The sequence below is a fragment of the Stegostoma tigrinum genome, chromosome 36 (assembly GCF_030684315.1).
Source record: "Stegostoma tigrinum isolate sSteTig4 chromosome 36, sSteTig4.hap1, whole genome shotgun sequence".
In the NCBI taxonomy this organism is placed as follows: Eukaryota; Metazoa; Chordata; class Chondrichthyes; order Orectolobiformes; family Stegostomatidae; genus Stegostoma; species Stegostoma tigrinum.
The window spans coordinates 4,710,763-4,724,781 of NC_081389.1; the positions used below are offsets into that span (position 1 = coordinate 4,710,763).

Sequence of the window (14,019 nt, forward strand, 5' to 3'; positions counted from 1 at the left end):
TATGGAGTAGGTATGAGGGAAGCAATATTTGGAATGGGAACTGAAAGCAATTCTGTCAGTCTTCCCAACATTTAATTTGAAGAAACTTCTACTCAACCATCCACTGCATGTTGGATGACCAGGCTAATAATTTAGCAACAGCGCAAAAATCAAAAGGGGCAATGGTGAGGAATGTCTGTCTGGCTTTCATCAGTATGCATGTAAACTAATATTGTAATGGTGCTAATGAGCAGCATGTAGTGAGAAAAAGCAAGGAGCCCAGGATAATCATTGCACAACACCAGAGGTATTGGTATAGGAACAAGATTAGAAGCCATTGTATGTTATAATTTGGTGATTAGATCTATGGACGGAGGACTTGAAAGTGTGCAGCCAAGTTGAGGAAGGAGAGTTTGTTTTTGTAATAGCCATGTAGGACGTCATTTGTAACTTGGTTAAGAGCAGTTTTTGTATTGAGGCAGGGGAGATGGGCATGGTTTTGGGAGGCTGCAGCACATTCAACGATGCTGGACAAGAAGGTCAAGCTGTAAATAGTGTGGTGCTTTGGAAAGTTGGAGGTTCGGTGGTTAGTTGAGGAAAAGATGTTGACAGCAGATTTTTTTTTTGAATGGGGCATATTACCTGAAGAAATAAAATGTTTAACATTAACGTCAATGATGGATAGGTTGACATCTACAGAGTAGAGTGATTGCAACGATAATTCAGTTTGGTAGTTTTCATCTTTTCTGTCTTTTTAGAAGACAGGTATTCAAAACTATACATTTCTTCTCGTCAATTTATTTTTCCAGTATTTGCTTGCTAGTAATAGTGACCATTATGCTGCAGTCTCTTGTTAAATGGTGATTTGAATATCGTTCACCATTCTAATTGGATCAGTTGATGCTAGCTTTCATTTCTACAAGTTGTGGGACTCTTTCCAAGAGGTGAACTCTGATGTGCAAAGTATAAAGAATGTGCACTTTATTTAAACTAGTAATGGAGTGCAGTATTTGGAAAGTGCACAGAGTGACAGCAATGGGAAACCTCTTATGCACATGCTACCTTGTTTGTCATCAAAATTTGAACTTTCAACGCTAATTTTATACCAATTTCCAGTCCAGATCAAAAACAGGATTAGAAATTTTCATTTATGGGAATGAATTAGTTAACTACCTTTTCAGAATAGTTTTTGCAAATCTACATAGTTCACTTTTCTTTTGGTTGTAGCCGTTACAGTCACAGACTCATACTCCAACCAGCCAGCCAAATGCATCACTGGCCCCATATGCCTCCCCTCGGTCACCTCCAGTGCAACCCCACACGCCAGTCACCAGCGCTCATACTGCTACACCGCCCATGCAGAACAACCAGCCTGTGGAGTTCAACCACGCCATTAATTATGTCAACAAGATCAAAAATCGTTTCCAGGGACAGCCTGATATCTACAAGGCCTTTCTGGAGATCCTGCACACCTACCAGGTAAAGAAATGCATAGCATTCATATTTCTCCCTCGACTCTCATAAACAGCAATGGAAAACATTTTAGCATCACTTGTTATCCATCTTTGTTTAATCCTTTCCCTTTCTATTTTTGTCATTTCCTCCTTTTCAATTGTATTGGTATGACTAACTGAATCCTTCTCCTGTTAAGCTTACATTTACTCATCTGAAGTCTGAAACAAGAGTACTTACTTTATCACCTGTAACAGTATGACCGGGTGTAAATAGGTGTCTTTGGTTGGAAGTAGCTTTTACTGCATTGCAGGTGGATGGACTGCTTCTCTGGAACAGTCTTTAACTTCTAAATGAATGCAGCCACAAGGCTATATTATTGGATCATCCATGTAACAGTATTACTTGGGAAGAGGGGTGGCGTTGGTGGAAGGTATTTTCTGGCGTGTTGCCAACTGGGCAATTAAGGTAATCCTGTTTTTTTTTGTGTTCCCTTTCTTTGCCACTTGCTAATGAAGGACAGTACTTTATGTAAGATGCTATGCAATATTTTTTCTGTTATAGAAGGAACAGCGGAATGCAAAAGAAGCCGGTGGGAACTACACACCAGCACTGACTGAGCAGGAGGTATATGCCCAGGTAGCAAGGCTCTTTAAAAACCAAGAAGACCTTCTTTCAGAATTTGGACAGTTCTTACCTGATGCCAATAGCTCTGTTGTAAGTAATTCATATTACATATTCTTTGATGGGAAGTATTGATGTCCCTGGAATAGACATAATCTGTTCATAATCTGCGGCTTTTCTCTTTTCATCTGGTTGAATTTGAGCTGTGTTCAATATTACAAAAATACAAATTGCCGTATTTCTCTACCAATATTTTCAAAGTCATTGATAATTGGAGCTGGGAATATTAATAGAGGTTAATTTATGACTACATCTTTTCGGAAGGAAAGAGGCAGTTTAAACCATGGAACACTTAGTGGAAATACTTTGTAATGCCTTGGAAGAAGTATAGATCATTCTCAGTAAAAGAATAATTTATAATTATAATTTATTTTGGCCCTGGATTTGAATGCTTCTTTCCTCTCCTAGACTACGTGAGGTGTAGCTTCCAGAATCCCAATTCTTGTACTTGCATTTCTGTATTAGTTGCTGACAATTTTTGGTTGCCTTTTCCTGTTAGGAGAGATCTTTTCCTTTCTTGGCCTCTCCTAGGGTATGATCTGTGTAATAGATGCTGCTTGCTGTTTCCTCAATGTGGTAATCTAGATAAGCATACATCTACACCCGTCAGTTGTTTAATTTTTCTAGGTAATAACATTTAACCTTAGAACTGAACTGATTGAAAGGTGTTTTCTGCATTGTAGCTGCTGAGCAAGACAACAGCAGAGAAAGCTGATTCTGTTAGGAATGATCATGGTGGCACAGTGAAGAAGCCTCAGCTGAACAATAACAAACAAAGAAGCAATCAAAATGGCTGTCAGATCCGTCGTCACCCAGGCACAGGAACCACACCACCCGTCAAAGTAAGTACAGAGTAACTGTTATGTGACTAAACAAGAGCCTGAACTCCAGATTAGGTAGTTCTGTGAAGAATTTTTTTTCTATTGTACATATAACATCACATTCTAATGCAGAAATTGTAAAAGTCCAGGGACAACAGCGTGCATTTACATTGTGCTTTTAAAAATAACAAACATTTCACGGGATTTCACAAAGACATGATTGAAAGAATACTGATTCAAAGGTTTTGATGTTGAGAAAAGTTTGGTGTAGTAACAGTGAGTTTCCCTGAGATGCATCTGCATGATTTTTGAAGAGAAGAGAATAGAATGTATTGTTTGCTAAATGTGCTTTTGATGTCTTGTGGTAAATTGATGCGATACAGTTTAGTAGCACTCCTGTCGTCTTTTGTATGATAAATCCATTGATAGCCTGTTAAATAATTACAGGTGCATTATGTTGTACATTATTCTACTGTACTACTGAAGTGTTTTTAACTTCAGTCCTTGTAAAGGAAGCATACCTGAGAATTTAGTGGGACGCTTAGACATGTACCAAGAGGTCTGGGGTCTCTCATAAACCTGCATATTCTTGATAGTTTGTCTTGCACAAGCAGCAGGCAATTAATTCAGGAAGTGTCCATCAATGGGGCTGTAGCACTGCGAACATGCTTTTCCAAATTTCAGAAATTGGAAGTCCAGGAAATACAATAGAGCAAGTAGATAAGTAAGAAGTAAAAAACCTGAATAGAATGGATTGACTGGATTGGCAGATTTGGCTCGTGGCAAGTGATTTAGGGCCATAAAATTGAATTGTTTATATTAGTGTGTCCTTCAACCCAGTTTAAAGGTGAATAGCTATTGATAACAAGTTTGTGGATTGGTAAATGTTTGTAAGTTCTTGGACCCCAGTTTTACATAACATGACCATCATTAGTATGTGTGTCAGATTCATTAATGACAAATTTCATTTACATTGTAAATATAAATGACTGGATAATTAAGATAATAAAGTGTGAAGCTGGATGAACACAGCAGGCCAAGCAGCATCTCAGGAGCACAAAAGCTAACGTTTCGGGCCTAGACCCTTCATGTCTAGGCCCGAAATGTCAGCTTTTGTGCTCCTGAGATGCTGCTTGGCCTGCTGTGTTCATCCAGGTTCACACTTTATTATCTTGGATTCTCCAGCATCTGCAGTTCCCATTATCACTGGATAATTAAGATGCCCTTTTAATACTCCTTGATTTTGTTTCCTCTGATAGCAAAGAAGCTCAGGTTATAGGTGTCATATTTACATTTAGACTGCTGCAAAAACACTTCAAATTGATATTTTTCATGTGGTCATTCTGAGAAATCAGCAAAATTTAATAGTTCTACATATAGAGTTCCTAAAGTGTGGAAGCAGGCCATTTGGCCCATCAAGTCCAAATCAACCCTCTGAAAAGCATCCCACCTGGACCCACCCCCAACAATTCCCACCCTAGACACTATGGGCAATTTAGCATAGTCAATCCACCTGACCTGCACATCTTTGGATTGTAGGAGGAAACCAGAGCTCTGGAGGAAACTACCGCAGACACGGAGAGAACATGCAAACTCCACACAGACAGTCACCCAAACCTGGGTACCTGGTGCTGTGAGGCAGCAGTGCTAATCACTAAGCCACTATGCTGGCCCAGTGAAATGAAAGCAGCTAAATTATTTGAGAACTTGATGGAAGAGCGGGTAAAATATGGACTTGTGACCACAGTTCTACTCGCCAGGCTCCTGATCTTCGGTGAACTGTTTAAGCTGCCTCATTGTTGTCCAATCAGAGACTGGAGATAAGGAACTACAATCATGTAATTATTATGTTGCTGAAATTTCAGCACGTTTAGCTCAGGTAGCTGGACGGCTGGGTTGATGCCAACAGTGTGGGTTCAATTCCTACAACAGTTGAGATGACCATGAACCTTACCCATCACCTGAGGTGTGGTAATCCTCAATTTAAGCCACCACTAGTTGTCTCTCCCTAATGGGAAAGCAGCCGTATGGTTGGTAAGACTATGGTGACTTGACTAGAATATTCATTTTGACCTGTTGCAACTTGCTGTACATGCTCTGCTCTTTACAATTGTTCAGAAGGATCTTCTAAATTAAACACAAGTTATTGGTGACCGCAACTTTTTTTTATTTGTAGAAGAAACCAAAAATATTGGCATTAAAAGACCAGTCCTTGGCTGAAGTCAGTAAGCATGGAGCTGGAACAGAAACTTTATTCTTTGATAAGGTAAGTGAGATTGATTTCAAATCAATGTGCTGAAATAATTTGTTGGTAGCCTCTTTGAAAAATTTTTGCTCATAGCGGATTGATGTGGTATTATCGTGGTTCTGTTTCTGGGCTAATAATCTAGAGGATGGCTCAGATCTTTGATACAACATAAATGTTTGAAATCTTGGATGTATTAAATCAAAGTTGCATTCTCTGAAGATGCTTATTACACACATACTGTTGGATTACAGACAACACTTGAAGGAAACGGCCCTTAAATGGAGTTCTGTAGTATTTTTAAAAATACTCCTGGTTTTTTCACAATACCCAAAAAATTGTTTTGCTGTTTCTCCTACTCAGAGTCACAGAGGTATACAGCATGGAAACAGACCCTTCGGTCCAATCCATCAGTGCTGACCAGATATCTTAAACCGATATAGTCCTGCTTTCCAGCATTTGGCCCATACCCCTCTAAACCCTTCTTAGCCAAGTACCAATCAGTCTTTTAAATGGTATCATTCTATGCCCCTTTTCACGACCTCCTCCACCACCACTTCCTCTGATAGCCCTTTGCATACACACATCAACCACTGTGTGAAAAAAATGCCCCCAGGTCCCTTTGAAAATCTTTTACCTCTATGCTTAAACCTATGTCCTCTAGTTTTGGACTCCCCTACCCTGGGAAAAAGACCATGGCTATTCACCCTATCCATGCCCCTCATGATTTTATAAGCCTCTATAAGGTTACCACTCAGCCTTTGATGTTCCAGGAAAAATAGCCCAAACCTATTCTGCCTCTCCCATACCTCAAACCCTCCAATCCTGGTAACATGCTTCTAAATCTTTTCTGAACCCTTTCAAGTTCAACAACATCTTTCCTATAGTAGGAAGACCACAATTGTTAAAGAGCTATCAAAGCGGAAAAGCTGGAAATATTCAGCAGATCTGGCAACATCTGGGGAAAGAGACACAGAGTCAATGTCCTCTAGTTTTGGACACGCAGAATCATGTTGAGGTATCAGAGATCCTGTCTGCTGTCTAGTGAACTGGTGAGAGAACCTCATTACTTCTTTTCAGGAATGCCTCCTAAACTACAAGCCAGTCAGGCAGTGGTAAGGCCACTGGTGGGCCTTTCTTATTACCAAGACCTGGAGTGCGAAGTTGTACCCACAGACACCTGCTAGGCAATCTACTGCCAGAAGAACAGGCAGCAAAGTGACTTGCAGCAGTGATAAACTGGCTGGTTAGGTGCAGTGGCAGTGCTAAATTGCCCATAGTGTCCAGGGATGTGCAGGTTAGGTGGATTAACCATGGGAAATGCAGGGTTATAGTGTTTGTGGGTGTGGGGCAGCAGTGTTTGGGTGCGATGCTGTTTGGAGGGGGTTGGTATAGACTTGATAGACTGAATGGCCTGCTTCCACACACACAACTATACAGCACAGGAACAGGCCCTTTCGGCCCACACTGTCGGAATTCTGTGATTTTATGCATGGCCTTGCGTGTTACATGGCAACAGGCCAATCTGCGGCTGAGTTAATCCCAGCCACAGTGGGAGGAAGCCCTTCAGTGACTCTTAATTGACTGCTTGAGGGCCTCCATTTTTGGCAGGAGAGAGAGGTTGATTTTGAGCCTTCTCACCCAGACCCTAATTGTAATTAAAACTGAATGAAGGCAGAAAGTTGAGAGGATTCAGGTGCAATCAGTTTTGATATAACGTGATAATTCTGTTTTCGTGCAATCTTGTGCAATAAGAAAATCGTGCAATAACCACGCCATTTGAACTAATGGGGCCAGAATTGCACTATAGCAAGTACAGGTAAGGAAAGTTCATGTTCTACAAATAGCGGTCCAAATTCTTTAATCTCATTTAAAGCCAATTTGTGTTAAAGAAACACGCGTTATCGTAGAACCAACTGTACAATATCTCACTTAATTACATATACTTATCTCCAAATTTGCCATCTGGGAGAGCTGAAGATTCAGCCCACTGTTCCGCTTCTTACCAGAGCTGGAAAAAGTTTGAGATATTATAGGCTTTAAACAAGTACAGAGGCAGAGAACCAGGGAGGAGCAAGGAACACCAGTGATGGTTTAAGACTGAATGGAAAGCAGGAAACATTAGGGATGATAGGAAAAAGGGATGATGATTGCAAGGTAAAAAGGATGGTTGTGTGACAAGTGAAGAAACAAGACACTGACACTTAGAATTCACCTGGGTCTATGTCAGTAACCTCCCAATCACCTGGTTATGGACGATACTGACTATGTTCTGAAATTGTGGGCCGTTGTGGCAGTGTTGGTGTCCTTGTCTCTGAGCCAGGAGGACTGGATTCAAGTCAGACCTGTTTCCTGAGGTGTATAAAGCATCTGTGAACAGGTTGGTAAGAAAATATGTATGATAAGAAATTATTGTCCTTGATACAGAAGAGAAATACTGTGGACTCAGGAAATCCGAAATAAAAACGGCAAGAACTGGAAACACACAGCGGGTCAGGCATTGTTTGTGGAGAGATAAACACAGTCAGTGTTTCTGTTCAGTGACCTGTGACACTCAATTCTCTCCATTGCTGAATTTGATACTGAAGATTGTAATGTGCCCAATCAAAAGGTGAAGTGCTGTTTCTCAAACTGCATTTAGCTTTATTACAATATGCAGGAAGTTGAGGTTAGAGTGAGTGTGACCCAGTAAATTAAAAAATCAAGCAACTGCAAGTGTAATGCTTGTGAACGGACTAGACACGTTCCCATGTAGGAGGTACATTGGTTTGTGCAGGTCTGAGATACTTTCAGGGCCTGATGACCTGTGTTTAAGACTGATTCCGGAATAATCAATCAGAATGGGGCTGATCATCACTCAAGTGAATAAAAGTGATATCAGTGGCCTGACTGCTGGATAAATCATTTTTTCAAAATCTTCTCAATGACTAAGAATTTAACTTCTGCACTGAAAGATTTCCTTTTGAAAAGAAAAATTGTGTTTGGTGAAAGTGCAGATCCAGACACTGACCTTTCCACCCATATGTGATTGTGGTTCCTGTATTAGTTATGTGGGCAAACATACCTTGATATCATTGTCATTTTAATACTTCCAGAACGGACGCTGGCTGCCCAGAGACACTCAGTGTGGATAGAGACAGACTCTCTGTGGGAGTCAACCAGTGGCATCTGCTGTTTGATTCCCCACATTGCAGTGAAATATTATAGTTGGCCCAGCATCTATTTTAGTCTCATTACTGAGACTGATCTATCCCAAGCTATTCTAAGTTTAAAAAGGGCTGATGTAATGACTGAGATGCAGTCATTTTAGTGTGCATATGCAGATTTGGCATGAAGAAGATGCAATGGAAAAGAAAAATGGAATTCGTTGTGTGGCACTTTTCATGTCCCTCAGACATTTCAAGGCACTTTTCAGAACGTACTCAATTGGCCAAAGAGTAGTCATTGTTGTAACGTAGGAAACACCACAGCTAGTTTGTGCTCAGTAAATTCCCACAAACAGCAATGTAATAGCGACCAGATAATTTCTTTGTGGGCATGTTGATTGAGGGATAAATATTAGCTAGTTCACCAAGGATGGCTGTCCTACTCCTCTTCAAAAATTCAAGGGAGATTTTTCCATTTGCCTGAACCTACAGCATGACCCTCAGTCTAGTATCTTATCCAAATGATGGCATGTCTGACTGTGCACCATGCTGTCAACACTGCATTGGGGTTGGAGGTTCAGTTTTTATGTTCAAGTTCTAGAGTGACAATGCTGTGTGGTCGGAACGACATCTGGGTGGAAATGCATGCAATAAGAGATTTAGTGTACTTGGGATTTGCTGTGGATTTTTTTTTTGATTGCTCTACAAGGAATTTCTATTGAAAATGAAGGGGCATACAGTTGATGAAATGTACTTTTCCAATAATTCATAACAAATCAAGTCACTTCCACCACTTTGGAGTTTGCAAGAATGTTGGTAGACTTTTACTGATTGGGTACGATATAAAGATCCCAGCAATCCCGAACCATAGGCTGAATGAGATTTAAATGTACACACAAATGTACACTGCCAACCCCCAAAAATAACTCTACAGCATGAAGGAAAGAATAACATGGTCAAATATTCTTTATTATCTGTTCTTAGGTCCGAAAAGCTTTGCGGAGCGCAGAAGCTTATGAGAACTTCCTACGCTGCCTCGTCATTTTTAACCAGGAGGTTATTTCTCGTGCAGAGCTGGTCCAGCTTGTATTTCCTTTCTTGGGGTAAGCAGACACTGAAAAAGGGTTCTGTATTCTGGTTAGATTATTTAAACCTTGAAAGAGCTCAATGGCCCTCATTAATTTATTGCAGCACTTTTATTGTGGGTGCTGTGATTCGCTGTATTTGGCTGATTCACAGTTTCCATCTTGACAACTTCCAGACAATAACAACGTAATATAGGAAGTGGCAATGTTAGAAGCTAAATAGGAAAATCAGCATCGAGTTAGAAAGCAAGTAAACAGTTTCATTTTCAAAAACTGAGCAGCCATTAAAATTTGCACCATGTTTATCACTGTTTTGAGAAGTCTTTCTTTTGTTTGGTAAAAAAAGTTGTATGAGAGCTTCATTTGATGACACAGCCAGATTGTATATTGGTATTATCTTTTACTTTAATGGTCCAAGGTCACAAGCTTGAAGTAAGGGGACTGGCAGATCCTTTCAAGAGGCTGGCGAGGAGACGCTGTTTAGAATTACTGGGTTAATATACCAGCATCATTTTAAATATCAATATGGTCTTATTGCATCAGATTGTGCATCATTATATACACATATTTACAGTTTCAAATTGGGGATTTCTAATTATACGCATTGTGCTTGCCCAGTGTCCTCTATAATGCTGTGCAAGCAAAATTTTAAAAGTTGTGGCTTTTTAAAACTGGTTACTCTCAGTTGGAGTAAGCAATATGAGTTGATTAGAGCAAAAATTACTTGTTTTAACTCAGAAGTAATGTAATTTCATTAGTGCATTTTCACAGGGGAAGAAATGTCTGCAAATTAAATGTTAAACACCTGTCCTTGTGTTTTTTGGCTTCAGTTAACAATCACCAGTATTTGGGGTAGGCGGTCTTTAACTTAGTGCTGATCTGCAAACTGGTTAATTTGGACAAACCATAATTTTCCCTGCCTGGTCCTATGGTGTTTTCATCAATAAGTGGCTACTTTGAGTCCTATAAAAACAACAGTTCACTTAAAGAAAAGGACATTGTACTCAGATATGGCATAATGGATTGGTTTAAAAGGAGGCTTAAAAACAAAAGAAAATAATAAAATCTACAGAGTAATTGTTTCTAAATATTATAGTTTTTTGTTTGCCTGTTGATGTACCTACAGCCTTAGACTTATGCAGTCTATATTGTGAAACTTGTAAGAGTTTAGTCACACTTGTGAATGTACCAGACAAAACTATTAGAGCTATATTTTAGCCAATACTTAAACCTGTGCGATTCAGAACAGTGGCAGTTGGGTTTGAGCTAGAGAACCTCTACTGTGTCTATATCCTTACTGAGGAATAAGGGAAATGTTGAAGGGTAAGTCATCTTGTTGACTGAAGTTGACTGTTAAACCAGAAGGATGACAAATTGAATTTACTTGAATTCTGATGTTTTCTTGCAGAAAGTTTCCTGAGCTCTTTGTCTGGTTTAAGAATTTCTTGGGTTATAAAGAGTCTGCCCATATTGAGGCATTTCCTAAAGAAAGAGCTACGGAGGGCATTGCAATGGAAATTGATTATGCTTCTTGTAAACGTCTTGGTTCAAGTTATCGAGCATTGCCCAAAAGTTTCCAACAGCCCAAGTGCACAGGCAGAACTCCTCTTTGTAAAGAGGTAAGGACGTTTGCATGAAATTAGTCCATGGATGTTAAATTCTGACATGCCTGAATGTGTCTTCCACTGTCTTAGATAGCCAAATTGGAGACTAACTTTGAGGCTGATGCCGTATAGAGTGGGTGAATTGGGGGCTGGGTCCTATTCAGTTTAAGAATTGGTAGTGTAAAATATTACTTCCCTTCCAGATAACTTTATTGCCCTAATGTTTCCCACTGAAGGCCACTAAGTAATAAGTTATTATACATATCTAGTCACTGAAATAATATTACTTTGAAAGGCAATGGTTAGTATTTCATTCTCCACACAACTTATAAAATAATCATATTAACTCAAACAAAGTGAGAGATAGAAGCTCATGATTCAGTCTGTTTTATCAGTTATAAATTTCACTATTTATACTGGGCAAAGACACTGCCAAGTTTATATGTGGACATTGTTCAGTCATTAAGTCTTTGTGGATATATTTTGCTTTTTTAGCTCTTTGTTGCTTTGTAATCATTGCTGGTACTTTCACTGCAGGTTCTAAATGATACGTGGGTTTCCTTCCCTTCCTGGTCTGAAGACTCTACCTTTGTCAGCTCAAAGAAAACACAGTATGAAGAGCACATTTACAGGTGTGAAGATGAGAGGTTTGAGGTAAGCAGACTCTGTTTTAGTTGAGAACGTACTTCTCATAAAATGTTGTACAACTGTATTCCACAATAGTACAAATTGGACATTATTGCAAGTGCTGACCTCTGCATCTGCATATTTACATAGAGTCCTAGAGATATACAGGACGGAAACAGATCCTTTGGTCCAACTCATCCATGCCAACCTGATATTCTGAATAAATCTAGCCCCATTTGCCAGTATTTGGCCAATGTCCCTCTTAATCCCTTCCAATCATATACCCATCTAATTGCCTTTTAAATATTGTAATTATTCCATTCAGTACATGCACTGCCCTCTGTGTGAAAAAGTTGCCCCTTAGATCCCTTTTAAATCTTACCCCTCTCACCTTAAACCTATGCTGCCTAGTTTTGGAGTCACCCACCTATGGGAAAACATCTTGTCTATTTACCATTCAAGCCCCTCATGATTTTATAAACTTCTATAAGGTCACCCCTCAGCCTCCGAAGCTCCAGGGAAAATAGCCCCAGTCTATTCAGCCTCTCTCTGTAGCTCAAGCCCTCCAACCCTGGCAACAACCTTGTAAATCTTTTCTGTATCCTTTCAAGTTTAACATCATCCTTTCTACAGCAGGAACAAGTCTCTCAAGATCTGACTGGTGAGCAACTGCTGTAAAGCTTCACAGGTTTTGCACTTTATGGATTGGGTCCATTTTCTTTGTAGAGTGAGGCTTTGACATAACAAAATAACATCCGAGGTACAAACAGAAGACCAAATAAAGTCTGAGAAATGTTGCAGATCTGCTGTCACTTGTTAACTAGAAATTGGTGTCCTGATTTGCCTCTTGAACAACTAACTTCTAACTGACTTCAGCTTTGACTCTTCCTTTAGCCTGAGCCGATCAGTCAGTTAAAGGCTGGTAACATGTCTGAGCCAATACATCTGTTTCTGTTTATTCAGTTAGAATCAAATAGTGGATAAATGACTGAAGATCACTTACTTTTCCCTGAGTTCAGGAACACATACTGCACTTAATTTATCACTTGAAATTGGAGGATTTGGTTAACAGCATAAGAAATGGGACTAAGTTTTCAAAGGACCAGTCCTTTCTGGGCCCTTAAGCCTATGCTGATATTCATTTACACCATGGCTAATCTTTAACGTTAATTCCTGTTTCCTGCCTGACAACTTTATTCCTTGATTTGCCCGACAATCCAAAACTTTATTGATGTCAGCTATGAAAATACTGAGCATAAATTGACTGAGCATCCACAAGCCTATAAGTTAGAGAATTCTGAAAATTCAAAACCAGAATTTTCTCCTCGTGCCGGTCTTAAATCATTAGCTGCCTAGTTCTAGACTTTCTAGCCAGGGGAAAGAATTTCTCCATAACCGCCCTGTCAAGCCCTCTCAGAATCTTATAATTTTCAATCTTACCATTCTTCTAAACTCCAGTACAGGCAAAATCTAGGATAGGTGTCATGATTTAGATTTCTTCAGTTAAGGGAATGGGGTTTACTCAGCATGGCCTTAAAATTAGATTTAGATCATTTAAGTGTGCAAATCAGTAAGTATTTTCACATGGTTTTGCAAATTGTGCTCTTTGTGAGATTGTTGATGGGTAAGGGCAATATGGATTTTGGAGCCATGGTGGCTAAATGGAGCTGATTGGAAGAACAACTAGGAGAACATAATAGGAGCCGGAATAGACCATCAGGTCATTAGGCATGCTGCACCATTCAGTGCCCTTTAAACCTGTTTACTTACCTTCCCTTTTGATTCCTTTTTGATCAAAAAGGTGCTTAACTTCATTATAGAACAAAGAACAGTACAACACAGAAACAGGCCCTGCAGCTGATACATGATGCTGTTCTAAGCTAATAACCTTTTGCCTCTATACAGTCAGTATCCCTCTATTCCTGGCCTACATAAATCTGTGAAGAGGCCTGTTAAGTGTAGCTTCTTGTCTGCCTTCACCATCTCCTCTGGCAGTGCATTCCAGGCACTTACCACCCTCTGTGGGGAAAACTTGCCTGTCACATCCTCTTTAAACTTACCTCATTTTACTTAAACCCACGTCCCCTAGTAATTGACATTTCAACCTTGGGGGAAAAAGACTCGGACTATCCATGCCTCTCATAATTTTGTGAACTTCTATAAAGTCACCCCTTCATCCTTCAATGTTCAAATGAAAACAAACCAACCTTGTACAATCTGTCCTTATAGCTAATATGTTCAAAAACGTGCAGCCATTTCTGTACCCTCTCCAAAACTCCCACGTTCTTCTGGTAGTGGCAACCAGAAAAATATTCCAAATGTGGTCTAGCTGAAGTTCTGTACTGGCTTGCTACATGGCTTGCTAATTTTTATACT

General features: G+C 39.7%; 1 protein-coding gene across 7 annotated transcripts in view; it reads left to right on the plus strand.

Annotated features, from left to right (window-relative positions):
* sin3aa (SIN3 transcription regulator family member Aa) overlaps positions 1 to 14,019 on the plus strand; it is a 116,866-nt gene that overhangs the window by 60,186 nt on the left and 42,661 nt on the right. For all 7 annotated transcript variants that reach the window (XM_048520576.2, XM_048520581.2, XM_048520578.2 and 4 more), the window contains 7 exons: positions 1,207 to 1,458; positions 1,996 to 2,148; positions 2,799 to 2,957; positions 5,113 to 5,202; positions 9,312 to 9,430; positions 10,821 to 11,031; positions 11,554 to 11,670. In XM_048520576.2, the coding sequence (XP_048376533.1) occupies positions 1,207 to 1,458; positions 1,996 to 2,148; positions 2,799 to 2,957; positions 5,113 to 5,202; positions 9,312 to 9,430; positions 10,821 to 11,031; positions 11,554 to 11,670 (1,101 nt within the window). The remainder of the gene's footprint in view (positions 1 to 1,206; positions 1,459 to 1,995; positions 2,149 to 2,798; positions 2,958 to 5,112; positions 5,203 to 9,311; positions 9,431 to 10,820; positions 11,032 to 11,553; positions 11,671 to 14,019) is intronic.